General features: G+C 45.9%; 1 protein-coding gene across 1 annotated transcript in view; it reads right to left on the bottom strand.

The window, feature by feature from the left end:
• LOC114871477 (protein O-mannosyl-transferase TMTC2) overlaps window positions 1–24,941 on the bottom strand; it is a 143,216-nt gene extending 118,275 nt beyond the window's left edge. Inside the window, exon 1 of the mRNA XM_046285286.1 lies at window positions 23,830–24,941. Coding sequence (XP_046141242.1) covers window positions 23,830–23,915 — 86 coding nt within the window. The 5' untranslated portion in view covers window positions 23,916–24,941. The remainder of the gene's footprint in view (window positions 1–23,829) is intronic.
• Between the last annotated feature and the right edge of the window lie 988 nt (window positions 24,942–25,929).

The following is a 25,929-nucleotide window of genomic DNA, read 5'->3' as shown; positions in this document are numbered from 1 at the left end:
TGCAAATTTCGCCAGATTCGAGAGCCAGAACGTGGATCGATCTATATCTCTTGCTCTGCCAGAGACTATTCTGACGTCGGGCAACGGCTGTGACTGGCGAGAGTCACCGATTGGCCGGTCACGTACTACGAACGTTAATTACGCTTCGGGTCCCGTTGCTACGCTAAGAGGGAACTTTGTTCCGCTGGGATTAGAGCCTGGCGAATTCCGGAATCATGCGGCAGTTCCGGCGGTGTTAACATCGGAACGCCGGATACATACAGAGCAGCAGGACATGCTGCTCCTACGTCCTACCCTTCTTTCGAGGTCAGTTAAAGGTCGATCCTTCGGGACATCCCGGACCTGTAATCCCTGCATTTACCACCCGTTGCTTCCCTTAATGGCACGGCCTTGCTTTCTCTACCCGCTACCCGCGAGCTAAGCTAATCGAAATCTCTTCTGGCTACCGGAGGAATCTTAACGCGTTCCTGACGAAATGGAAGCCGAGAAAAGAAGGAAGCTTCCGCTTGATAATTATCGGGAAAATACATATCCAAGGAGAAGACGATCGAACGCGTTTAAGACTCCAATTACCGTCTGCTTATTAGGATTCGGATGAACTCGACGCACCTAAACCTTCGCGAGCCTTAGGCCCCTTGCTGATTCAGCCCCCGGGGGGCAGAGCAAGGTAATTACATAAATTTATCCGGGACCCGAGTACGAGCACTAATGGATTTTCGGAATAAATTCTCTTAATCGCCAAAGGCGTCTTACGTCGTTCCATCCAATCTCGGGGCGAAACTTGCGGAGCGATGACTGCACGTACTCCGTTCGCTCGTTTCCAACGAAAAAAATATACTTTTAATCCTGACCAACGTCGGTGCTCGGTTCTCGGTTAACTCGCGCAACGGGAAACATAATTAACACGGACGCTTTTACAGGTCGGAAGGAAGAGGGACGCGAGCGGGTAAAGATCTGAGAGCTTTATAAATGAAGCGTGGCCCGTGGAGCGCGAGAGGGAGGAAAAAAAAAGAAGGTAGAAACTGGTTGGCAAGTAATTTAGCATAATTTATCCGCCGTTAATGGATTTCCGAAATGAATTACGCGACCGTGTTCCTTCTCTCTGGATTCAGTCACGCGGTTGGTTAATCGTCCCCGAGGTCGTTCCGCGGAATTCAACAAACAATGCTATAGCGTAGAAAATCGTGCGCTTCGGGAACTTGGTGCTAGACTCGCGCGAACGCTTTGAAGCTATGAATACGTAACCGGTTGCCTCGAAGCGTTGGATGTTCGAATTAGGCTCGCTTCGAGAAAGCGACGCCGTTAGCGACGACGCGAAATTGCATTATTTATACAGCACAACGCGTATCACAACGGTGAGAGGGCAAAGTATACGTGCATTCCACGGGGAGGACCAGTTTAATCGAAGCCGGGCGAGTTTCATGAAATTTCGTCGGTTACCACAAAACTAGTTCCACGCGAGAGGGATGAAAAGAGTGAAAAAAACTGAAATTTTCTACAATGAGAGAAATAGGAAGTAGTAATACAGCTGTTAACCTCGTTTTCTTTTTTCAAAAATTAAAAAAAATTCCGATTTTTAAATGTCACTTGTTCCTGTTGAATAACATTATTTTCCTACGAAAAGTTTAAACGCCTCGCGTTTTTCACCGTGTTGTACAAATTACACGTGAGAAAAAAGAATAGGGTAAAGAGAAAACGTGCGAACGCGAAACTTGACCAACGCCGTTTCGGTAAGTTAATCCGAGGGTTGTTAGACAAGTTGGCGTAACATTTGCCAGAACGATACACAGGCGAAGAACTTTGAAATTACGTGTCGAGACATCGAGCCAGCCACGGCTAGCCGAAACAGATGCGTTCAGACCGCTTGAACGAGCCAGCACATTTATTCGCTGGCGCTGGCGAACCACCTCGTCTCAGTGGAACAATGCGAAATTACTCAGACACCTCCTTACGTTTCGATTCAAGCGGTTTCCAGCAACTCGCTTGAAAGTGGTTAACAAGTTGACTTGCCACACTGAAAACCGACGTGTATGTACACTGAGTTGCATTGAACTTGTCGCAGTGAAGTTGGCTACAAATTCACTAACGCGTTCACGCCGTGTCGGTGAGCCGATGGCGAGTTCGGTTCACCGACGCTGCGGCGTGAATGTGTTAGTGAATTTGTAGCCAACTTCATTGCGACAAGTTCAATGCAACTCAGTGTACACCGTGGATGCATTTCGATAAGAATTAACAACGAAACAATTGTTTAACATACTTTACTCGCGTGGTTGTTGCCTTTCTAATTATGTAAACGTTGATAAAGCGAGGCGTCAAATTGAAAGTTTACATTGAAAAATTAGTCGCGTCTAAAACAAACGATATGATAACGTGTCGCACTACGCGTGGCTATTTTCACTGCGGTAGTTAACCTGTTAATGACTCGACTGGCACAGTAGAAACAACCGTGCCTAGCACGCCACACGACTTTATGGATTATTAACACGTTCGCTACTATGGTGATCACTGGTGAGCGACATTTCATATTTTGAATAATTACTAAACAAAAAGAGAAGATAAATTGTTCGTATAATTTATACTTTCAATAGTTTATAATTAATTTCATTAAAAAAGGAGTTTCTTCTTGAATAAAGAATTCCAATCTTTTCTTCCTTACAATTTTATAATACTCGGATTCTTGGTTGTACCGAGAAAACAGCTCGTACAGCTGTCCAAGAATCTGAGTTTACGGTGCCGTTTCGCAACGGCAAGTAGTAAAAGCAAGTTTAGAGCGACAGGATCGTATACTTCATTTACGTAGAAACGAACGGAATTAAAAGCTTGCCAGACCTGCGGCGAGAGTTTTCTCCCACTTCTAGTGGACGATCATAAAACGATATCGAGAAGAAATTTCGAAAGAATAATCTTTCAAAGTGTCTAATGTCATCGTATTATAAAAGTAAAGAAATTCTGAACGAATACGAGGTTTTCACTGGCTATAAAACTAGAAACTTTTCAATGGTGTCTCGACTATAACATTTCCATTTTACAAATGGAAATATTACTATTATGAAAATTACTTTTGCAATGTCCTTTGATAGCGAATAGAGAGGTACGTTTGAAGGGTGGTTAACTACTTATATCTACACCACAAGCATAAGGCTTTCATCAACAACGGATATGCAAGTTGCTGCGATCCGTGGAAGACTACAAGCCGTAACAATTTGCGTAAAGTAAACCAAAGCCTCCCTAATGGCTTCTAACGCATCTTATAGAAGGTTCGCTTATTCGTCTCGACAGCAAGGATTCTAGTTCAGGTAGGAGGCAGATGCAAAGAGGCAATATAGATCGCGAGAGCATAATCGAACGGAGACAGCGATAAGGTGAGAGAGGGAAGGTAGAGGGAAGAAGAGGATAGAATCGGTTGGAGGGTGGGTGACGTTACAGGTGCCTAGGTGCTGGTACTCGCACGATGCGGGCTAACGGTAACGCTCGTCGAACGGAATATAGAGTAGGTAGAGAATGTATGTAGGTTTGAGGCAAGGGGTTTGCACGAGAGACCCACAAGTGGCATGCCTCAACGGCGAACGTGAGCTCTCGCTTCGCTTCTTCCTCTATCTGTCTCGGTTCCCTACTCTCTGTAAACATTGTACTATCCTTTGAGACGCGTCGATACCGATGTACACACGTTCCCTTTACAGCACACATTTCCAACCTGGTGTTACGCGGCCGTGCTTATCCGCACCCCTCTTTACATTGCGTGAAATTTCTTTCACGGACTTCGTTTCAATCCTCGCGAGGGTTATAAGATGAAAACGTTTTTTTAATTACAAAAGTAGTCGACAAAAGTAGCAAGTGTCCAAATAGGACGGGATGCACGAGTTTGCAGCTGATAGCAAATCCCATCGAAAAACTTTCGTTTCTCCGTTCGCGTGTACCTCGTTCACCGTTGGAAATGTAAACATTCGTAGTCTGAGGGGATGCATGATTTATGGATGCTTCCCGTTTGATGGTTTTTACAGCGGAGTAACGGGGATCCCAAGCAAATATCCCTACAACCCTCCGATCCCGATATCCTCGCCAAGGCAAACACACCGCCCCGTTTGATCCGCTCCCCGATCTGTTCATCGCGTCTCCGAAACGCGCTGAATTTTCAGCGCACCCCCTCAACCTCTGTCGTCGCTTTTAATTACCGAGCATTTTATCCGCCGCTTTCTGTCGCGCTGTTGAGCCGATATCGAGCCAAGTGACTCGACGAAATTCTCTCGGAAAACAGAAAACAACAGGGAAACGAGGATCGCGAGTATGAACGCGCTCGTGTTCCGTATAGAGGTAAATTTGCGAGCAAAAGAAAGGTAGGGAAAAAAGCAACGAACAAAAGGTAGGAAAAATGAAAGAGAATAAACGCGCTCGCGTGAAACATTCTCGCGGTCATATATATTTATTACTGTGCTTCGCAAACGACGTCCCTTATAATATCGCGAAACGTAAGTTTCGCGCGTTGAAAATTTCTAACGCGATTAGCATACACGCGGGAAATAAACAGGAAAAATGAGAAAGAGAATTTCTAGCAAGCGTGGAACATAGATTTCTGACCTTCAGTGTCATTAGATTGACAGAATTTGAATTTAGAAACATTTTCCTCGGTATTTTGGTCCACCAAGAATCCGTCCGGAAGGTCGGCGACGAACGGGACTTAGATTGTACTCCCTCTGTTTCGAATGAAACTTGGATTTTTTCGGGCAGCGTTTCTTTTAATTAATTTAAATTTGTATTGTACGCCACCAGTAGCCCCCGTGCTATTCGGCGAATTAAATGAAAAATGTGCGAGAACGGTAGTGGTGTTCGCGTTACGCTCGATTCACTACCCTCTTAGTCTTCTCGTCGTCGATTTTTCCGACCCTATGTAAACGTCATTTGTCCTTTGAAATATCCCCTCTGCCTGTGGCTTGTTAAACGGCTCTTTCAACACTTTTATCCGCGGGAACAGGGCCATACGATCATTCCTTTATCCATTTCCAAAGAGGAACATCATAAAAACCGATCGTTCGCCGTGTAATCAGACTTTCAACGAAGAGACTGGAAGGAATATCGACGATTATCGAGCGAATATCACCGATTCCTGTGTATTCCACCTTCTTTCCTTCTTACTCTCCCGTGATCTTCTGATATAAACGCGCTAATTCGATCTCGAACGGAAAAGAGAGTTCTTACAGTTTCCGTACCGTCTCGTTTTAGCCTGCTCGGATATTCTCGGCTATCCACGGAATGTTTATCGCCAACGTTTCGTAACTACTCGATATTACCACTGTACCATGGGCGGTGGAATAGAAATTGCGTATTCGCGAAACGGCCAGCTATTGTAATATACTTAGCACGTTCTTCAGGATCCACCTGGATCCGGTTACGTGCCCTCTTAACTCGCGAGTCCGCGCGAAACGAGCTTATATGAAAATCCAGCAAGGCAGTCTCAGTGTTCCGTGACAGAAAAAGGTACAGAAAAGAAATGTGAAACGAACGCGTTCTCTTGGAACGAAACTGTTTCTCGTTACGAGACGCAACGCTGATATATTCCATTACATTATCCGCTTACATCCCTGCCCGTGGATACTCGTTTATTAAATCGTTTCATAACGTCTAGTAATACGTAACGATCTGATTAAGTATAAGAAAGGGTGCACCGTTTTCTTCTGAAGTCAGTAACCTCCCCTTTGAAACACCATAGTTATGAAAAATAAAAAATTAATCAAATACTATTCAGTTTGAGAAAAGGAAATCCCGTAGCGTTAAAATTTTTCTTTTTCTTTCCTGTTTCTTTGGGTTTCTACGATAAAAGACTAAGGAAGAGAGAGAGATAGGAAGAATAAGCTCGAGATGGAAGGTAACGGCCGAGCAAGACGCCATTTGGTCCGGACATTAAACTGATATCGTCTTAGATTTTCCATTTTTCCAATGTATTTACACGAGACCCTTTCCCATTATGCGGCGCCGTTATTACCGGGCTGATTTTAATCCGCTAATATCGCGGATTTTCGATAAACGTTCAAAGCGTTACGGGGCGTATTTCCAATCACGAGAGACCGACAAAAACGATCGCTATGGTGTCACGGAAAACGTCCAATCCAGCCACGTTGATTGACGTTATTCGATTTCATTGCTTGTAATTTGTTTGGAAATAAATAATACGGTAGTCGATAGCTGTCCCACCGATTTCCGCGATTTTGACACGTTTTTTTCGTGATACAATGATAATCTTTTGATTTACGATCGAAGCTCGCGTTTAATTGTTTCTCTGCAAGATTCGGGTCCGCCAAATGGTACGCAGATTTCCTTCGACCACGGATATTTCTACGTTCGCGAAAACCAACGGTTCCAAGTACGCTTTCCGGCGATACCTTTGTTTGCGAATCGTCTAAATTTACATTGCAAATACGATCCCTTGACTTTCGAATGCGACCAGGCCACAGGCGACGAGAAGAGTAACGGCGTTCTCGATTCCTGCTAAATTGCACCCCTACATCCGAGCCTTTTCCGTGTTGCTATCTCGTGCTCCGGTCAGCAACGTGCAAATTTTTGCCCGGCAATTTTACACCGTACTCTTGTATTACCTTAACGATCTTCTTGCCTCGTTGCCCGAGTTCCTGGTCGAACATTTTTGTCCACTGTACCGACTCGTGAACCATTACACCTTGATACGCGCTGTTGGAAACGAGGCGCAGGGCTTGTAGGGCGGACAGTGTCCATTAACTTCTCGCCTCATAATTAAGCCGCGGATGTTTCTGTGTCTGTTACGTATGATAAAAAACAGAAGTCACGTGTAAGAAGCATCGAAACGCGAAGGAGAAATACTTTCATCCGTTCTTAACGAGGCGAGTATAATAATAAATCATCGGAGAATTTCATTAGAAGCATGGTGGAGAATTTCACGAAACGCTAATAAACACTAATCGTGCCTCGAGTCTCGGCGAAATAGCCGATTTCCACAGCGTTGACGTTTTCAAAGCGTTGTACACCTGCTAGTAGCTCGTTTTGCCCGAGAACGTTCCTGCGATTGTATTAATTCCGTATTACGAGCAGCGTTTAGCAATTCGTTTTACTTTATCGCCAGCATGCCGGTCCGTTGAACGTCAACGTACTCCTCGCTCTTCATCCCCTATCTTCGGCCTGATATCTCCAACCCCTTGCTCGTTTTCACGCCCCTTAACGCGACGCTGCGAGTCTCGAACGCCGCCTTAAGGCTGCTACCGCCTATGCAAACGTTTGCTCACCGTTACGGGATGAAAATAATAAGTCGACACTTTCGTGGAAGCAGCGTATCCTACCCTTTTCAAGCCTGTTTGAATTTACAGGCACTAGAGAAACGAGGGTGTACGAGGGTGGTAACGTGGTAGCCAAAGCGACGCTCGCACATCGAGCGCCACTCATTGTCTCAATTATGAGGACTCGAACAAGAGGCTTCTCGTTCAGCCACGAGGGTCGTTCTTGCTCGCTTTCTCACCCTCTGCTCGAGCCTATGCTCTTCTCGCTTCTCGGTCACCGGTCGCTATCTTATTTACACTGATGCACGTGCGAGGCTGCTGCAAGAGGCAACATCGTTGCTGCTTTTTAAACGCTTTTAAACCGCGTTAACGAGCGACACCGGTAATTTCATTCTTAACGTGTTTCCGTATGGCAAATTTAGAACACCAGGATTCTTTTACCAAGGTCTTTAGAAAACTTCTTAAACACTGCGAGGGCTTCGTTGGAACAAAAATACTGGCCAGTTGGGTGAAACGAAAATGTAGGGCGTTTATTCTACGCGCAATTCCAAAGAAATTTACGTGAGCTTTAGAAACGGTGATGTTTTAAAAATGTTAATACCACCCTCGTTTTCTTAAATGGAACCTTACATTTTTTTTTTAGACGCCAATCGATTCATTTTGTTACTCTCTATGAAAAACTATCGAGGTATTAGAGTCGGAGATAATTTCAAAGGTAGAAAAGCGTTCAAGTAACTTTCATACTAGGAAATGTATCTCTAATTTACTTGCCTCTCGTTGAGAGCGAAATTATATAATCGTTCTTGGTCCGTTTCGAATTAAAGCGTTCATAGAACGCTCTCGCGGTACCCGATGCTAATGGTGCACCTCGCGTCGTGATAATTTACTCGACGAAGAGGGGGCGGGGGGGAAAAAAAAGAAAAACTCCATTTGTCTAACAAGTTCCTCGCGTCTCTGCTCGTTGAAACTCTCTCTCGAAGCTCTTCGCGGCCGTAAAAAGAAAGAAACGGCAGCCTTAATATCGCTTGGCCCGCAAAACGCGTAAAGTTCCATTAAAAACGACGTCGGTCACTTGGACGAGTCAGGGCTGGCTTCGCTGGCGAGCGAATAAAGGGAGATTTTTATTCACCGGCGCAATTTTTTTTTCCTCTCCGAGAGAACGCCAGGAGGAAATTATTCCGACGGTATACGAATGCCAGTCACGGCCAAAGGATCTTCCACGCTTTACTGTTTTCGGCCTGCCTCGCTGTCCTAACCCAGGCCAATTTACGGTGCAAACATTAAGGTCGTCATAAAGTAGCGGCAGTCTTAAGGCGCTATAAATCGTTCCACCCTCATTCTTCTCGCGTCGTTGCTCGTCTGTCAGCCTCCCGTCTGCTAGCAACCTCTTCTTCCCGTTCCTGCCTTTCCGAGCGGCAAACGGTGGCGTGGCACCCCCGTGTCTTTCACTTTCGCGACGTAACTTCTCGAGCACGCATGCCGAAACGGAGCCCGGTCAGAATTTTGCCAACGTCTTTCAGCTTTCGAGCTACGAAACGCGCGACTGAACGCAACATCGTCGGTAACAATAGCGAAAACGTCATCGCGAACGTGAAATTCGTCGAGCGGAGAAATAAAAATTGCTCGGCGAACAATCTTAGCCGGATAAAGCGGATGTTCTTTCATTTATTCTTCGCTTTGACGTCGCTCGTCGCGTCTCGCGAATATCGCGCAAAAATTTCAAAGATAATAAAGAGGAGTGCACGCAACGAGGAGCTCTGTTCGCGCATTACGAATTATTATGAAACGCGCGTTTCATCGAACACGCAGCGAGAAGCGAGTGGGTGAAAAGGGTGCTTCACGAGCAGAATTCCGCTCTTTTGTCAGCAGTCGATATCGGCGCTCGATGCTGTGAATCGCAACGCGGAATAATTCGCTCCGCTACACAGGCTGCTGTGCAGCCAGAAACTGGGGATGCGTCCGTTCTGATAAGCTCGCCATCTCGACTTCGGTGTACAAAGAAGAAACGTGAATACAGGTGCGACTAACTTGGGAACAGCGAATACGTAGTGCGGCTAGTGTTGTTTAAATTCCAACCCCTTTCATTCGTGTCGCTGAAGCCCCATTCCATCAAGTTTCCATTTGCGACCAGGCACAATGGAAGCGGACGGTGGAACGATTTCAATTGTTATTAACTTTACCCTGGAATTGGTAATATTTCATAAGAATATTCAATCCTTTGAATATTATTCGACGTCAAAAGCGTACCGTGAAATTAGAGAACGTTTAATTAAGTATCAACGCATTGATAACTATCGATGTTGACGAAGCTGAATTTCAAGCGTGAAACTTGGACTGGAGGGCAAGTTGAGAGCGCGAATGAGCCAATAGCCGGCAGCCGTTTTTAGGTGTATCGCGATGGAGGCTGATATCAGCTGGAAATGTGAACGCACACGTGACGAGGCTAACTAGCACGGTACGTGTGACGGTATAAACATCCCCGCTGCTCTGTGACGAATACGGCCGGTAATTACCGAATGGTAATTACGCTGAAATGATAATGACGCCGCATCCACTGTACCAAGCCGGCATGTTTGCCAAACTATTCTATAATTTTACTCGTATCGAGCTGTATCCTACATCCTGCTCGTTCTATCACGCTCTCGTAACTTATTAATAACAATAGCGCTAACAACAACGTAACCGCCATCGACGCAACAACTGGAATAACATCGATAACCATCGTAATATCCCCGATTTTTTCCCTCCGTTTCGAATCGCGGTCGAATAATTTACGGTCCTGTTACCGCCCATACCGTAAAGTTTCATTTTTCCCGTCGCATTTCACTTGCGCAACGTTTGAACAGAAGTTTGTTGCGAGCAATTGATTTCATTCGAGTCCATGAACGGAATTACGCGATTGTGAATTTCCACGAAGCGACCTGGTAAATACTTGCGCAAATTGCGCCCACGATTTTCGGCGAAAGGTCGAACCGCGATGCAACAGCGAGATAGAGAGAGAGAGAGAGAGACGGAGAGGGAGAGGAGAAGCGGTCGTAATGTCGCGAATAGGATGATAATAATTATTACAGGAACGAGCACTTTGCGGTGAACAACGGTGATCGTGGTAAAACATTAACGATAATGGCGTCGTTTTCTCGAAATTGCCGTGGCGGTGGAGAGGTTTCAGCGCAACGTGTATAATTTTATAGAGTTCGATGCTTAACGTCCATCTAGTTGATAATCCCGAGCCACGCGCGGGCCAATTATCCGAATTTTAAATCGCGACTGTCCGATTCCTTGATCGACTTCACGATCGCGGAAAATCGTTTCAAATATCTTTGAAACTCGTTAAAACCTTAGCAGAACACTTGGGGGGGTGGTTTTCTCGTAAACAGTTTTGCGTTGGGATGAAACTACCAAATGTTGCAGCATCCAAGAGTTAACGAACAAGAAATACAATCGCGTTCTCGAGATCGTTTCGAGGATTCAATTTCACGGAACAATCGTCTGAACGTCGAGCTATCGATGGCATCGAAAGAGAGCACAAACAGGACTAATTGGAACGGTGTCTCTAGCCAAAGTTCAGTTGAGGGTGAAAAAGTATCAAGGGTAATTCTCATTTATAAAAGGCCTTTGTAAGAGAAAAGACGCGAACCCTTTTATACAAACTGGCTCGTGATGAAATTAGCAATTAAATTATATCCCAGCCTCGATCGATTATTTACGTTTCGCGTAGCTGCTGCGACAACAGCCCAGTAGCCAGGGTCTTGGACGTTATTAACGTTGTTCCCGTTCTTTGGCCACGGCCATAAGTCGGCGAGCACGGTAACTCTGTTCTCTCCATTTGAGATTCTCATTCCTAGCACGATAACGGCCAGGTAACCGAGTCGACGGCGACGGGGATGGCCTGGAAGGGAGCGTCGTGGTTTAATTATCTTCGCTTCCAGCGTCGACGCCACGACGCTGCCGCCACCGACGTCGTCCTCGTCCTCGTCGTCGTCTCAGCCGCCTCTTTGCTTCGCGACGACGTGACACCGTTTCTAATTCTCGTCCCTCCACCCTTGCCGATTACATTATTAATATCAACGCTGCGAGGCAAGCCGACGTCGTGAGAACGACACGTTTTTGCGAAGATCACGAACCACGAGAATTTGAATATACATTGCTATATTGCACCTTCTTATTCCGAACACGGAGAAACTTTTGCGACACGTATTAAAACAGTAGTACACCTTCCCCAGCTATGTTTACATTTTGATATTCCTCAACGCGTTGAATTTTCCGACGTGTGGTATTCTAAAATTATACGTGATTCAATTTGACGGACAACTGCGAGTTACACATCGTACGGACTATGAATAAATGAAAACGAACCGACAGAAATATCCGAGCGAGGAAACAACGTTCGAATCTGCGGAGAGATAAAGGATTGATCAGATAGCCGAACAGGGATTCGAACTCTGATCTTTTTTATTGGTCGGACGAATGCTCTACCAATTGAGCTATCTAGATCGTCGAAAGATACTCCCGGTCTGAACTTAATCTTCGAAAATACTCGCTTCCTACGTCCCGAGCGATCTGATAAATGCGAATGCTTTTGGACACGCACGAGACAGAAAAACGGGAAATACGTAATGTGTTCCCTGTGGAGATTAAAACGTATCACTGTTTCTGATATGAAATTTTCACATTTTAAATTTTACAAATGAGAATGCCGAGCTGAAATTAAAGCTACAGAAGCAAATTAGAAAATTCATTTCAAACTCTCGCGTTTACGTTTGTTTATTGCAGAAAGTTGAAGGAAATCTGGCTGTTACGAATGAAAACAGAGATAATATCAAATTCATTACGCAAATTGTTCTATAATTCATTTTAATTTTCTTGGTATTCCACGCTCAAAATACATCAAACAGTTTCGTTTAATCTCCTAATTGAAACTTATTTTGGTCAATTTCAAGTGAAAATATCAAAGGGCGTACTATTCCGTTAATCATCGCGAATGTATTAACAGGTTTTTAGAACGTTTAAAATCCATTCTCAATCTTTGCAACAATGTTAAAAGATTTAAGAAGAAAGTTGAGTAAACTTTTCAGCAAGTATCTTACGAATTCCGATGGAATATTTCAGTTAAGAAGAGAGGGTAGTTCGGAGACGATTAACCCAATCTTTAATCGACTGATCTACAAAGGATTCGCTCTGAAAATGCAGTCGTCGTGTAATGGACAAATGACGTTTCTGCGCACGATAATAAGCGGGATCGGTTACCGGAGTGGACGTATCGACGCACGCTTAGCTGATTTGATTTCCACAATTTCCTGGGTAGTCGGCGTATTGTCATGCGGAACACGAATCGAGCTATAATTTAGAGCGTGCGTCGACGAGAGAGCGAGATGGGCCAGTTTACGACCGTTTGTGGAACGATGGTGACACAGGTACACGAGGAAGAGAGAATGGGAGGGAGGGTGTGAGGGATGACGGTGCGGGAGGGTGGAAAGTGGGAAGCGGTAGAGCGGAAAATAATGCAACGTGCAGAATTACAAATTACACGCTACAGGAGCACTAGGTCCCACCCAGCAACGGCAGAGGGGCTCTGTTCGTTCCGTTGATTACACAAACAACATTCGTCGTCGGGCAGAGAGAGAGAGAGAGAGAGAGAGAAAGATAGACAAAGCAAAGGGGGTGAGATAAAGAGAGAGTAAAAGGGTAGCAGTGAAATAAGGGACGAGGACTGCGAGCAAGTGGTATCAAACGTACTCGTTACAAAGCCGGCTATTAATCTTTATTACAAACAATCCTCCGTGTTAATTCCGTGTAATTTGCCGCCAGTCATGTTCCACGACAACCGCTACTGCCTACCGGATGCCGTCCTCGCGTTGCTTTCTCGCGGACCGCGACGCGTTTTCGATTTAATCGTCTGCTTCTCTCAGGAGAATTGCCGACCGTTTCTCTGTAAATTGTAACGCTACCAGTGTTGGACAAATAGAATGAAAGTGGAGAAAGAGAAAATGGCTCAGGGCAAATACAATTGTGTCGAATGACGAAGCAAACGTTACGGCGACATAATTAATTTAATTCTCATTTTGAGAAAGCAATTAGATTTTTGTTGCGTGAAAAAAGCCGTGAAATCTTGTCGTTCCCATTACGTCCGATTTGTAGGACAATTTTCTTCCTGCTCCGATACGCGTATTTAACGACGCGTAAAACGCGTGTAAAGGAAATTTACCGTTGCCCGCAATGAGCACGATGGAAATGTTGGTGTCAGTGGTTCGATGAATGCGACGCGAATGATAGCCAAAAATATGGGCTTAATCGATGATCGTTGAACCGCGAGGGTAGGTTCATCGCGGTCGCAGGGACGATTTGATCCCTTGCCGAAAGTACGCTTCACGGAGCACAATTGTGCACATCTCTCGACAGCTTTATAAGCTAGCGAAGCTACCTCGTAGTAAGCTAATTGCACACGTTGCAACGAAAAGATTAGCCTAAATTCAGTTATCTCCTCGGCAGTATTTTATTCTTTATTGCCCTTTATCCTTTAAGTAGCTCAACCGCGATAGAAACAAGGTTGACCGGGTATAATTCTCGCAATCGAAAGAGACGCGGGCTCGTTTAAGGAGCAGCTAGCTGTTTATCGAATTTCGTCCGCGCCATTTCACCGAATACACGAGCAGAATTTTACCGAGCTGCAGCTGATCTCGATTTACGCGCACGTTAAGAGTCGTCCACCGGAAGGAGAAGCACTGCTTCCGAGCCAGAAACGATTGACCAGCTTCGAAACAGCAACAAACGAACGATCTTGGTGGACGAGGATGAAGGAGGATAAGAAAACTGGTTATATCCTTGTGTGTCTTCCTTTTCCGTGAAACTCGAACGACGTTCCGGTCGCTTATCCAGCAAAAGCTTGGAAAAACGCGAACGAGAGAAGGTCGTTGGTTTTGCTGTTCGATGTACACGCTCGAGCGTGGTCGAAACGTCTCACAAACACCTGCTGTATCGTCCGTAATGCTCTTTCTAGCTACTGCAGTCTCGCTTCGACGACTACGGGAGACCTCTCAGCGTTATAACCCTGCCAACGCGTCGTTTTTTGCGCGAACACGTCCCGGCCCAAGCATCGATTTCGCATCCACCGAGTGTCTCGGTCGTAAGAGAAGCAAGGTAGCGTAGAAGGCAAGGCAAGGGTAGGCGGTGCAAAGGGGGTAGGAAAGGACCTCCATTATCCGTGCTCCACTTTCGCGCGACGTTTCACACCGTGCTACCAGTCTGTCGTTTGCGGAAAGAGCGAGCCGTATAACGCGACGAAATTACCGCACGTATGGCCAACAGAAACACCCTTCGTGCTCCACCTCGTGTCTACCAACCAGCCAACTTAACGTTCGCGATACCTTTTTCTGCCAGCGATACTTGCTATCAAATGTTCACCAATTTTCAGACTCGAACGTGAGACAAATTACATATAAATTCATAATCGGATTGATTTATTACGAGGAATCGAAGACGTCAACGGCAACGAAGGGGTGAAAATTTGAAAAGCGATATAACGGGGCGTAAGATCAACAGAAATACGAGCAAAGCAGATTATTTCATTAACGATAAACCGATCGACCGCAAAGCTCGTAGCATTCAAACCGATGACAAACGAGACCGGCGCCGGCGTAACATGGCTTTGTTATTCATGGACCCCGGATCGATTCCTTTCGCTTTCGTCAGCTGACAGGTGAAACCCAATGAATCGCACCGTTCAACGCGCTGTTTCGTGTGATCCACGCTAACTCGACGAAATTCACGGGTTATGAAATAAATCCTCAGGAGGTAAAAAAGGCGTTCAGATATTCGAAGGATCGTTTGGAAAACATGGTTCAAAGTGCGCCACGATGAGACTTGGCTGATATCGAGCAGACGTAACGAGTCCGCGAAATCTCTTCAGACTTCGGCTCAACAACCCAACTTTCGCGGAATCTATACAACGTTCAAGTCGAAATACTCTGCTCGTTAACGTAAATTATTCATGGACTAACAGAGTACGACCTTTTCGCGATCCTCTTAGCGCATCAAATACTTCCTTGTAATGACTTCAATTTGGTACAGATAATTAAACGAGAAAAAATATTAAAGAGAATAAAATAAAGGACGTAATGGATCTAAGATAATAAACGAGTGTTTCGGTATTATCCATCGGTTCCATCAATCCGATCGACAAACTCCAGCAACCCTGGAAAGAATGAAGTTAACCCAAACATATTTTCTTTCCTCGAATCTTGGCGCCTACGAGATCTCTCTGTGGCAAGAGCTTGCAAAGATTTAGACGGATGTACTCAATCACGGGAAGCGAAACTTCTTAAGCCAGTTAAGCCAGAGCTACCCCATAGCTCGGGGATCCAGTCGCGCCTGGCAGCCGTGAATTTAGCTATCCCCGTATGATCGTACGTTCGCGCGCTTTCGCGACCGTGCACTTTCCTCGGTATCGACGAGACAGGATGCTGTAGAGGAGGGTATAAACCGGCGGAACACGATTTTGGATCCTTTGGTATCGAACATCCGGCCGGGCTCGACGTCAACCTATACACGACGAAGATAATCCACTGCTAAGCTCGCACAGTTCGCAAAGACTCCACCGTTTGTTTGAGGATTTGCTATTTCGCTTGACTTCCTTCCGTTCCCTCTACCCAGCTCCCAACTATTACCGCCATCGTCTCCGTCCCGAAGCATCCAGCGACGGTGTACCAGTTTTCCAGAGGACTCGGCGAAACAGTTTGCGGGACTTTGTAGAAACGTTCGGCGAGATAAAGATGGAAGGAAGAGTTAAAGCAACAGAGGGGTGTGTCTAAGAAAAGACGAATAAAGGGAGCTAACGGAGAAAGAGAGATAGAGGTAGGCAACGTTTTGTTGCCAACCGAACAACGAAACATTGTTGTTCCGAGCAGGATGCTCGCTGCCTCGCGATGATAAGAAAGAATTCGCCCTTTATCTCCCGCAGGCGCCTACCTTGAAACACGAAAATCCTTCCTACGATTCAATCGTCGACGCCTGGAAATAATTCCACGTTTCTTCCAGAAAGAAACAAACCTTCTGTTTGGTGAGAATCTTTATTCTGCGAGAAGAAAGCTCGCTTCGACGCGAGACCTGGCTGAAATCCTCGAATCTAGACCAGAGGTCGGCAAACTATGGCCCCGGGGCCAAATCCAGCACGCCTTCTGATTTTCTACCACTCCAGGAATTGCGAACAATTTTTACACGTTTTACACGTTGAAAAAGGAAAAAATAGTAGGCGAATAAAATAAAGAGAAGACGGACAATGATTGCCGGATGAAATCATCATCGACGCCGATTTCTACTGTTTCAGACAGAACTCGTAATTACGAAACGTCGAAAAAATGGATGAAAGGTATCGGATTTTTTTAATTGACACACGCTAATCGAATATTTTGCGCGGATTCGCGTGAAACGATGATACGATCGAGTCGATAGGTCGACGCCAGGTGGTATCGCTCTTCGGTTCTCTCTTTATCCCTTATTTTTTCTCTTCGTTCATCGCGAAATCAGCAGCCGCTCGAATTGTAACGTATCGACGATAGAAAGAGACAGAAGAGGCACCCATCGCCATTTTTATGCCCGTTTCCCGGGTCACCCGTCTCACCGCCGCGAAAACAGAGTATCGGCTCGAAGCAATTTTGGACGAGCTGCCTGTGCACGCCGTTAATGAATTCACTCGTGCGATTTATTAAACTACACATCCCGCCCAATCAGTCAAAAGCCTTCTATACGGCGTTACGCGATTTTCGTTCCGATAAACGATACATTTTCGCTACTTCGAAAAAAGAGCAACGCTTCGGGCGTAATTAACGTCGATCGTAGCCGACGAGCCAACATTTATGTTAATTAATTAATTTCCATTTCCTGGTTCCTTTTTTAAAGCAACATGAAATTGTTTCCATGTTTTTGTTTCAAGCACCAAGCTCGAACTGTATACTATATTTGAATTGCTGAAAAAATGCTCTCCATTTACCTCGTTAAATCGCATAAAAGTTTATTATGATAACGACGAATACCGCGTTTTTTAATAGGTTCGCTGTGACAGCCATTTTTTTTAAGACTTCGTTAATGTTTGGTTAAATATATTCCAAAAGAGGTCAAAGTGGACAAATGAATCTCGTACATCTTTCCATTGCGTTACCTTCAAAGTAGATTAACTGTATATTTAAAACGGCGTGGGTTGACAAGAATAATTCAATTCTCTGTTTAACTCTAGGTGGAATGTTAATCAACGTTTAAAATAATCTTTCCTTCCCTGTTTTCCGATTATTTAATTAATTTTCTGAGAACGCGTTGAACATAAATTGGCGCGGAACAAAGGCATCGTCGAATCGATTCTACGAACAGGTCATCTCAAAGAAGCAATCGATATTCCCCTACAATTCGATTAATCGTTCAAATTGACGCGTCTCGTTGCAACGTTGCTCATGGCTGGTTTCGCGTGGCGTCGGTCTTACGTCAGGTAATGGCGCACAAATTAACCGTGGCTAATTAGTTCTGCGACACGCGCCGTGTAATTGCAGCCCTGTCCGCGCATCAGTTTACCACTCCTGCTGATTTCACACGAACAAAGAGAAAGAGAGTGCAGCAGGCGGAGGAGTAACGAGAAAGAAAGACAGGGAGTGAAACAAAGTGCGCTTGCTCGTTTCCCAGTCGTTACGGTCGCTCGATTAAAATGTTGTATGCGTCGCATATTCAGACCGGAACTGCGGCGTGCTACGAACAAGAAGTTGTAACTTGTGTTCGTTTCCAAATTCGTTTCATCGTTAAATCACGGTTGGTAGCGTTGGTTACTCTACAATTTGCTCCAAAGTGCTGGAGCAGTACTCAATTACTTACTCCCCGATGGTAACCGAGACTTTATCGAGAAATCTCACCTGAACAGAAATCTCTTAGCGATATTGGCTGATCAGTGAATGGTAAAATACGCGGCACGAAAAAGGCTACAGGGAAACACAAAGAAACTAAGGTCTTGAAGCAGCAACGGCAGCATGCTTTTCGAATCTCTACGTACGGGCATTCATCGTCTTTGACAGGAGGCAAGAGGAAGAAACGAACATAACCACGGTGTTTCCATTTTTCGTTACTTCACAGAGAGGCAACAAACATTCGCCGATACGTATCGGTTTCCTCGTTCCCTTTTGAATCTACGAAAGTAGACGCTGACTCTAAAGAGACTTTCGCTTCGCCGTCTAATACACGTGGCAAACTTTGATCACCACCGAGCTTATCACTGCACCCTTTATTCTTTAGAATTCTTGTTTCGGGTAGACAGTCCTTTTTATTTACAATAGGTCTGACAATGAGTATACCAGAGCTCGCGAGTCTAAATGTATCTTATTTTGCCAAATCAATTTCGTTTACCTAAATGCGCGCACGTGGCGCAATCTCCTCTCTGTCGAGCCGCAGACAGATATACGATCGAAGGGAAGTTCGATTGTTTCCCGATTTTCACGGCAGGTCTCTATCAACGGCGCGTTGTATTTCATTTGAACCGTAAGGCCCTATCAAGACCAAGAGCCCGGTAATAAATAATCTTCGATCCCTTTCCCACCACCCTCCGTTGCACTCTTTCGGTCGCGATAAAGCGCATCGATCCCGCCGTTTGGTCCTACAGGATAAATGTGCATCGACCGACTGCAGTATCGTTCGAGCTGCATCGAACTGCACGAAACATCGTTCGACCACGCGCGCGCACACATAAGCAACATTTGCCGTTATGTAGGAATAAATAAACCGATATTCCGGGAACGGAATTGCAAGAATTTCAGCCGGCGGCCAAATGACGCGCTGCAACGTGCACCGGCCAGGCCAAACTCGCTACCTCGTCTCTTTGTTCTCACCCTTCGTATTTCGTTCTTCACCCTGCACGTGTGCACCACCAGCACCCACCCCGTGAATGACTCTGTCATGGTGGACCGGATTTCGCGATTGTACGCGAATATCGGCTTTAGGGGTGAAGAATTCATCGATATCTAGCGATGGGATGGGGAGCAGATGTTTCGGATATTAAGCACCGGGGAAATTCGATTCTAATTTTGGATACAGTCGTTCGCGAAGAAACGAAGATTTATAGTTTTTTTTACGGGGTAGTATGTTTAGATTGCGATGATTATTTAAAACCACCCCCTAGCGGAAAGATATTCACAGCTAAATAATCGCGTAGTTCATATCGAGTATCATAAAAAAAAAGTTGATTGATCTCTCTTAATGGGAGTACACCGATTGAACACAGAGGCGAGGCGGTTGACAAATAACCGGAATTTGTCATCGCGAGAAAAAGTATTATAGACGGGAATCCAATCGATTCGTGACGGTCATTCTCTAAAATGCTTCCTAGATTACCGATCATTATTTACCCGGGGCCACGGGGTGTAAAAATGTACATCGAGGGGGAAAAAATGGTCGGATTTTAGCCTGTAAATTCTTTGCTGAAGAGAAACGATGGAAACGTTGTATAACCGAAACGAACCTATATATATCCCAGCTCCTTTCCATAAACCGATATTAAAATATTACAACATCTACACGGCACGGTTTTTGAATCTCTCCGCTTCAACGCTCAGCCTTGCACCAGTGGTGCTCGTATAAACTTCGTCCTGAGAGGCGGCATTGTCAGTCGCAGCTGACAAGGCCAGCCGAAGCAACGAGCGGATTTGCATGCGATTCGGGGGAAAAAAAAGGAAAAAAATCAATTTCACGTAGCCAGTGTCGCGTTGCGCTTTTATTTTTTCTACTTCGTTTGCTTTTTATTTTGCAGACAACGTCGACCGGTTTGATTCGAAGCTAGAGGTCGCGGCAAGGATCGCGCGCGGCTGGTTAATTTGAGTGGAAACGCTCGTTTCCATCGACACACACACACACACGTGCACGCGTATATACATATGTATGTACGCGTACATACATGTATCGACTGAACGATGCATTTTTTTAATACTCTTGGACGAACGAGTGTTATGGGTAAATAGAGGAATACTGGTATTCCGCGGCCGCACATGACGCGAGGAAGTAATCGTTTTCGGTTCCAAACGAACGACCGTAATTTTTGATATCGCAAAAACCCGTAATGGATTATCGCGAATTATCGATTCGCGATATTTGGGAGAAACAACGGGGTACGCCGTCAATTCCGTGAATGCAACGAGCGACGAATGAATTTGTCGAACTGAACCAAACGGCGCGGCACGGCGGACCATCGATGAAACGACAAATGTTTCATAATGCCCGGCAAACGGAAAAAGAGAGAGAGATTTTCCGGGTTGGCGGCTTCGAACGAGCGTTCCCCGATTGCTACAGAAATCGGACCGTAAAACGAATGTACCGTGAAATAACAGGCTGGCCGAGGAGAAGGTTTTTAAAACAGCTTAATTCCATTATTTAGAGAAAGCATAAACACACGACCGTGCGCTCGCGCCATTCACCATTGTTGTTTCGAATGTATTTGAAATGGCATACCTAACGTGTGAACAAGAAACGTTCCAGCAACCCCGTCAATTATTTACGCGCGTATCTGGAAGGGCGCGTTTCTACGAAAAAATAAGTTGAAATAGTAACAAGTTGGTTTACATTTTACGGGATCGAGGGATGTTTCGACGAGCCACGTTGCTACGGTATTATTCAACGACACCGAGACACAGTTTTCAGTCTCGATCGGTAGCTTTCTTATTCCAGTACTCGTAGAAGGTTCGCGAGCTAAGTGCAGCAACCTCGACCGCGTATATCCAGGAAACGCGACGGTTTACGAGATTAGGCCGACTAGAAGACGCAACGAAACTTTCCTCTTCCAAAACAACCCTGCTTTACTTTTTCCTGTCTTTCTACTCGGTTACCATCCTGCCACCCTTGCTCGTTCGTTGAAAAAAAAAAAGAAAGAAGAAAACGAAACAAAAGAGGAGAAAGCACCCGGTAGGCAAATAAATATGGCCGTGTGTATTCTTTGCCAAGGCATTGTGGTCGGCGCGGCGCAGTAAAATACGGCACTTTTATTATCCTATGAGTTTCAACGTGGCGCAACGCGGCCAGAATAAACTCTCGAGACGGGGTAAACTCTAGGGGTAAAACCTATACGAGGCGCGGCCCACGTTCAACCAGACGGGAGGATCTTCGGATCCCGTACCTCCTATTTATCATACAAACTTTCCTTCATTTTTTAGCCGAAGCCACGATACCCTTCCGGGCTCGGAGGCCAACAGAAACGAGGATGGATTTGACGGAGAAACCCACCTATACACACGGGTATGCATGTCGTCTACTGTAACGGTGACGTTTGATCGCGAAGAATTTTTTGACGGTGACGTTCATAAAACGCTGTCGAGAAAGTTTTTACTACTGTCGCGATGCTGACATCGCGAGACTACGATCGTAAAAGGCGAACTAAAAGGAAAATAGGAGGAAGATAGAATGTAAGGGATGTTTCGAAATCGTGATAGACACCCTGTATAAAGGGAGCAGGCAGAGAGAGAAAGACTCGAGGGGAAAAGTCGAACAGAGCGTCGTTAATAATTGAACTCGAGTTAATTATGGTCAGGACGAGCGCGTTGGTCGCCTTAGTCTTGGCGGTCTCATCGAACGATCCAAACCGCTAATGGGTCGGGTGTGGATGAAAAATTATCTCCGGGTTTAATGCACGCGTCCTGGTTTTTCGCAATTACCTCGGCATTCGAGGCACCGTGGGGAGACATCGCGGTGCTGGTTCTGGGACGGCCACGAAGGGATCATTCGTAGGCTGGTCGGCGTTGAAATTTATCCGCTGATTAAACGTTTGATCGCGAGGCAAACCGTTACACGCAATTCCATTAGAACAGGCAACACGGTTGATTTCTAACGCGGTCGCCGGAATAAACTGATTCATACGATTACCGTACCTGTCCTGTTATTCCATTACACGAAGCTTAACTATTTATGCGGAGGATCAAAGCCGATCGTTCGACAAGAAATGTAGGGCAAACTGGTTACTTGTGCGAATGAAATGCAGCAGATTTCATTCATCCATCGGCTTTACAGAAGAACAATTTCATCGCTCACGTTGATTACTTGGAAAATTCAAGTTTATCAAATTTGAAAAGAATAAAGATCTTGAGAGACCAGTTTACCCTGTATTTACTACAAAAAGGATGCAAATCTATGCTAATTATTCGAGGCACTATTTTTCAACGGTCGATTACATCGAAGCAGAAATAACGTAGAGCAACAGAGGACAAAGTCTAACCGGTGCGAGTCTTACGGTGGAGAGCTTATCGTGTAAAATGCGGGCGAATAAATCGTCGCGTTATCAGGGCTGACTGTCGATGGTCGGAGGGAAGTTATCGTCGGTGGGACGTTGCACCCTGTGCAACGTTCACGGAGGCGCGCTCGCGCGATAACGATGCAACAGATTCCCATCGATGACGCCAGAAGTACGTAATCGTGTCGGTTCGGCGAGCTCGAGCCGACCTCGCAGCTGATCGAGCCACAACTACGATGTTCCAGAGATTACGGGATACTCAATTAAGGGATTCGGTATCATAGAATTCGAGAGCTTCGGATTAAGGACGCTTATCGCGAGAGTGTAACTTTGGATTATACTAGCAGCGCGTCCTGCGTACCGAATCCTATCTACTCGCCGCGACTCGTGTCGCATTCTAAACGCTGGACCTGATTATCGAATACGGCTAATTAGCGAAAACAGCAGCTACGACTTCCTTTAGTTAACCTAAACGGGTATCTAATTGATGGAAATCGTCTTCTACGTGTTCAAAGAATTTTAATAGATCACGTAACCCGATCGTATCGAACGGTAATCCAGTGGCGTATGATTTGCGTGGCCGTTAGCGTAATTAGTAATATCTGATTAACTAAACCGGAGCGGAATCGGATTAAGTGAAATTGTAACGCAAATCGCGGTGGCTCGTAAATCAGCTTATCCAGCTGCGACTTGTCCTTTATTCATTGTGTTTGCGCTTGTTTGCCGTTGCTCTCTGCATTTACTGTCTATTGCATCGAAAGTAATAAATATCGCAAAACAAACTCGCATTCCCGATCTCGTTCGCGAATTTCCAAATCGTCCGAGGATCCGATCTAATTCGATTCACCTTGCCGAGAAATTGCTTTATTCCCGTACGTCAATCTTTCTTAAGGCAATCGCCTTAAACTACAGTTCAGACCGAAGATTTGGACCGCTTCGAAAGACTAAGCTACTTCGAACCATTAGAGTTTCTTTCCCTTTCGTGGGATCTTGTTTCATGTAGATTATAAACACGCTAGAACGTCAATCGCTTAAACCAACGAACTTTCGTCGAACTGCACATCCGTTCGATAGTTTACCGGAGCACGGTAGAACTTCAATTATCAGAACACGTCGAGGGACAATTCGGTTCGGATAGTTAGAATGTTCGGATAATAGGAGCTCAGTGAATTGCTCCTCTCTGAACAATCTCTAGATCGAGTATTAGAAGATTATACTTGGATAAGTGAATCCTAATATGCACTTTTACGAACACGGCGTTAGCTTAACGATAAGTTTGATGGCAATAATAAAATGTCTAAACATCGAAAGACGTGGCTGGTTTGTAAAATTATTAGTAAAATATGAAAAACTCACCGATCATCGTAGACGAAACCCGCTTGCAGGGTGTTGCAGTAGAGGGCCGTGGCGACGAGGGCGCAGGCTACGGCTAGGATATCCATGTCACATCGTGGCGAGGACGGTGGCGGCGGCAGCGATGTCGACGGTAGCGGCGGCGGCCTCTTAACTTGTTGCACGTCCGCGGGCCTTCCTCCTCCACCACCTCCACAGCCCCTCCTTCTCCACCTCCTGGCTCCAGCAGCTCGCCGTACGGCGGTCGAGACGTCCGCTGGACGGTCCAGCGACCGCCGCTCTGACGTCTGTCCGGATGTATCTCGTCCGGGACGAATGTCGCTGGCACGTCGCGAGAAACGAGCCAGTAATCAAGCCGCAGCTTCGTCGAGCTTGACGCACGACGTCGAACGAACGATTGGACCGAATGGTCGCGGACGATACTACTTCTATTCCTCGAGGATGACGCGAGAACGCGCACCGATCCCGTGGCGTGTTTGTTTCTGGGTCGTCGCGAGGTCAGACCTCGACATCCGTGCTACAGGCGTTGGATCTTTCGCAGATCCGTCCGTGAATTTTACTGGGTGCAGCTTGCTTCTTGCAACTTCCTATGATAGACTGAATCCAGGAAGCTTCCGAATCGCGACACTTATCCGAAACGATTTCACTCCTCGATCTCCTTCCGTACCCCTTTCGAATCACCAACGAATACGCGCGCGGTCACTCGATAGCGGACGACGGGTAAACAACGTCTGATTCATTCAAAGGCAGAGCTCGTACTGACGAGCTCGTCCTGTTCCTATGAATCCCGAGATTTATTATTGTCGTCGTTTCGAAACAAAGATCAACACCAGCCGAGTGCTGTTCGTCGATCTAAGCGATTAAGCAGACCGGTCCTCGAACGAATCGATGTTTATCCTCGAGCTAGCTATTAAGCAGCAAAGGACTCGATGAAACGATGAAAACGATGAAAACGGTGGAAACGGTGGACACGGTGTACCCGCGACGCGGCGCATGTTCCGAATGCGGAACGCCAACTGTCGCGCGCCCCCCGAGGACGAGCGCTTTATACGAGAGGGAGACGGGCATCGATCGGATGGGCGCTTGCGCTTGCCCGCTCCTCTGCTCTTCCTCTACCCTCTTCCTCCTCATCCTCCTCCGATCTGCTTCCTGGTCCTCCTTCGTTTCATCTCTTCTCCTCCCGCGACAGAGCAACCTCTACGACCGGCCGCGACCAGCGCCGCGACCACGACCACGACCGCGACCAACTGGACTGGATTAACCGCAACCCCGGCGACGAGGTTGGCCCGATGGCTGCCCTTTTGGATAATGACGCCACCTTCTCTATACGCGTCGCCTCGCGTCGTTTTGCAATCTTCTCGAGCCGTGAACTTCTTATCGTGGCAACAGCTCGCCGCTGGACGAACAGCTGAAAGAATAATGATATTTTGTATCGCGCCGCTAGATGGTCCGAGATGAATACTAATTCCACAGCGAACCGGGGGAAAGGGAATGGAAGATTATGAAACGTGGAGAAACGGGAAAGATGGATGGTCGAAAGCTGGAGAAAAAAGACGAGTGGAGACAACAGGTGTTAAAGGGATTCAGAGGTTTCTTTCCCGAGGTATACACGGCTCGGTTGTATATCCACGATATTAAATAGGGTTGCTGCGGCTTGTAATGCTGTCCGTCAGTGTTACCGTTTCAGTCCCGTGCTCGCTCAAATTACCACGATTAATCACTATAGTCGCGGATAATTAATTGCGCGCAAGGGGCTGCGTGAAGCGTACATTCGTCACGAGTATTGTTTTAACCGTGCCAGTTACGGCCGTTGATAGTATACTTAGCAGAGTCGAGTGCCACCACCCTCCGCGAACCAAAAGACATTCTCGCGGAGTTCCCAATTAACCAAATGAATGGCCCCTAAACATCGCCCTTTTCTACGAATAACGCGTTATTCAATTTCACCTGAAATTGTCCGTATCCCTTTCCTTCTATCCAGACCGTACAGGTACTCCGCAAATAATTTTCCGCCGTTTTTCTTTCAGTAATTTCATTTAATCTCTTTCGAAAATTACTGCTTTTCTTCCATTTGAATGTGTGTAACCGGTTGACCCAGTTTCA

This window comes from Osmia bicornis, chromosome 3 (assembly GCF_907164935.1).
Source record: "Osmia bicornis bicornis chromosome 3, iOsmBic2.1, whole genome shotgun sequence".
Classification (NCBI taxonomy): domain Eukaryota; kingdom Metazoa; phylum Arthropoda; class Insecta; order Hymenoptera; family Megachilidae; genus Osmia; species Osmia bicornis.
This window is presented reverse-complemented; position numbering and strand designations above follow the sequence as displayed.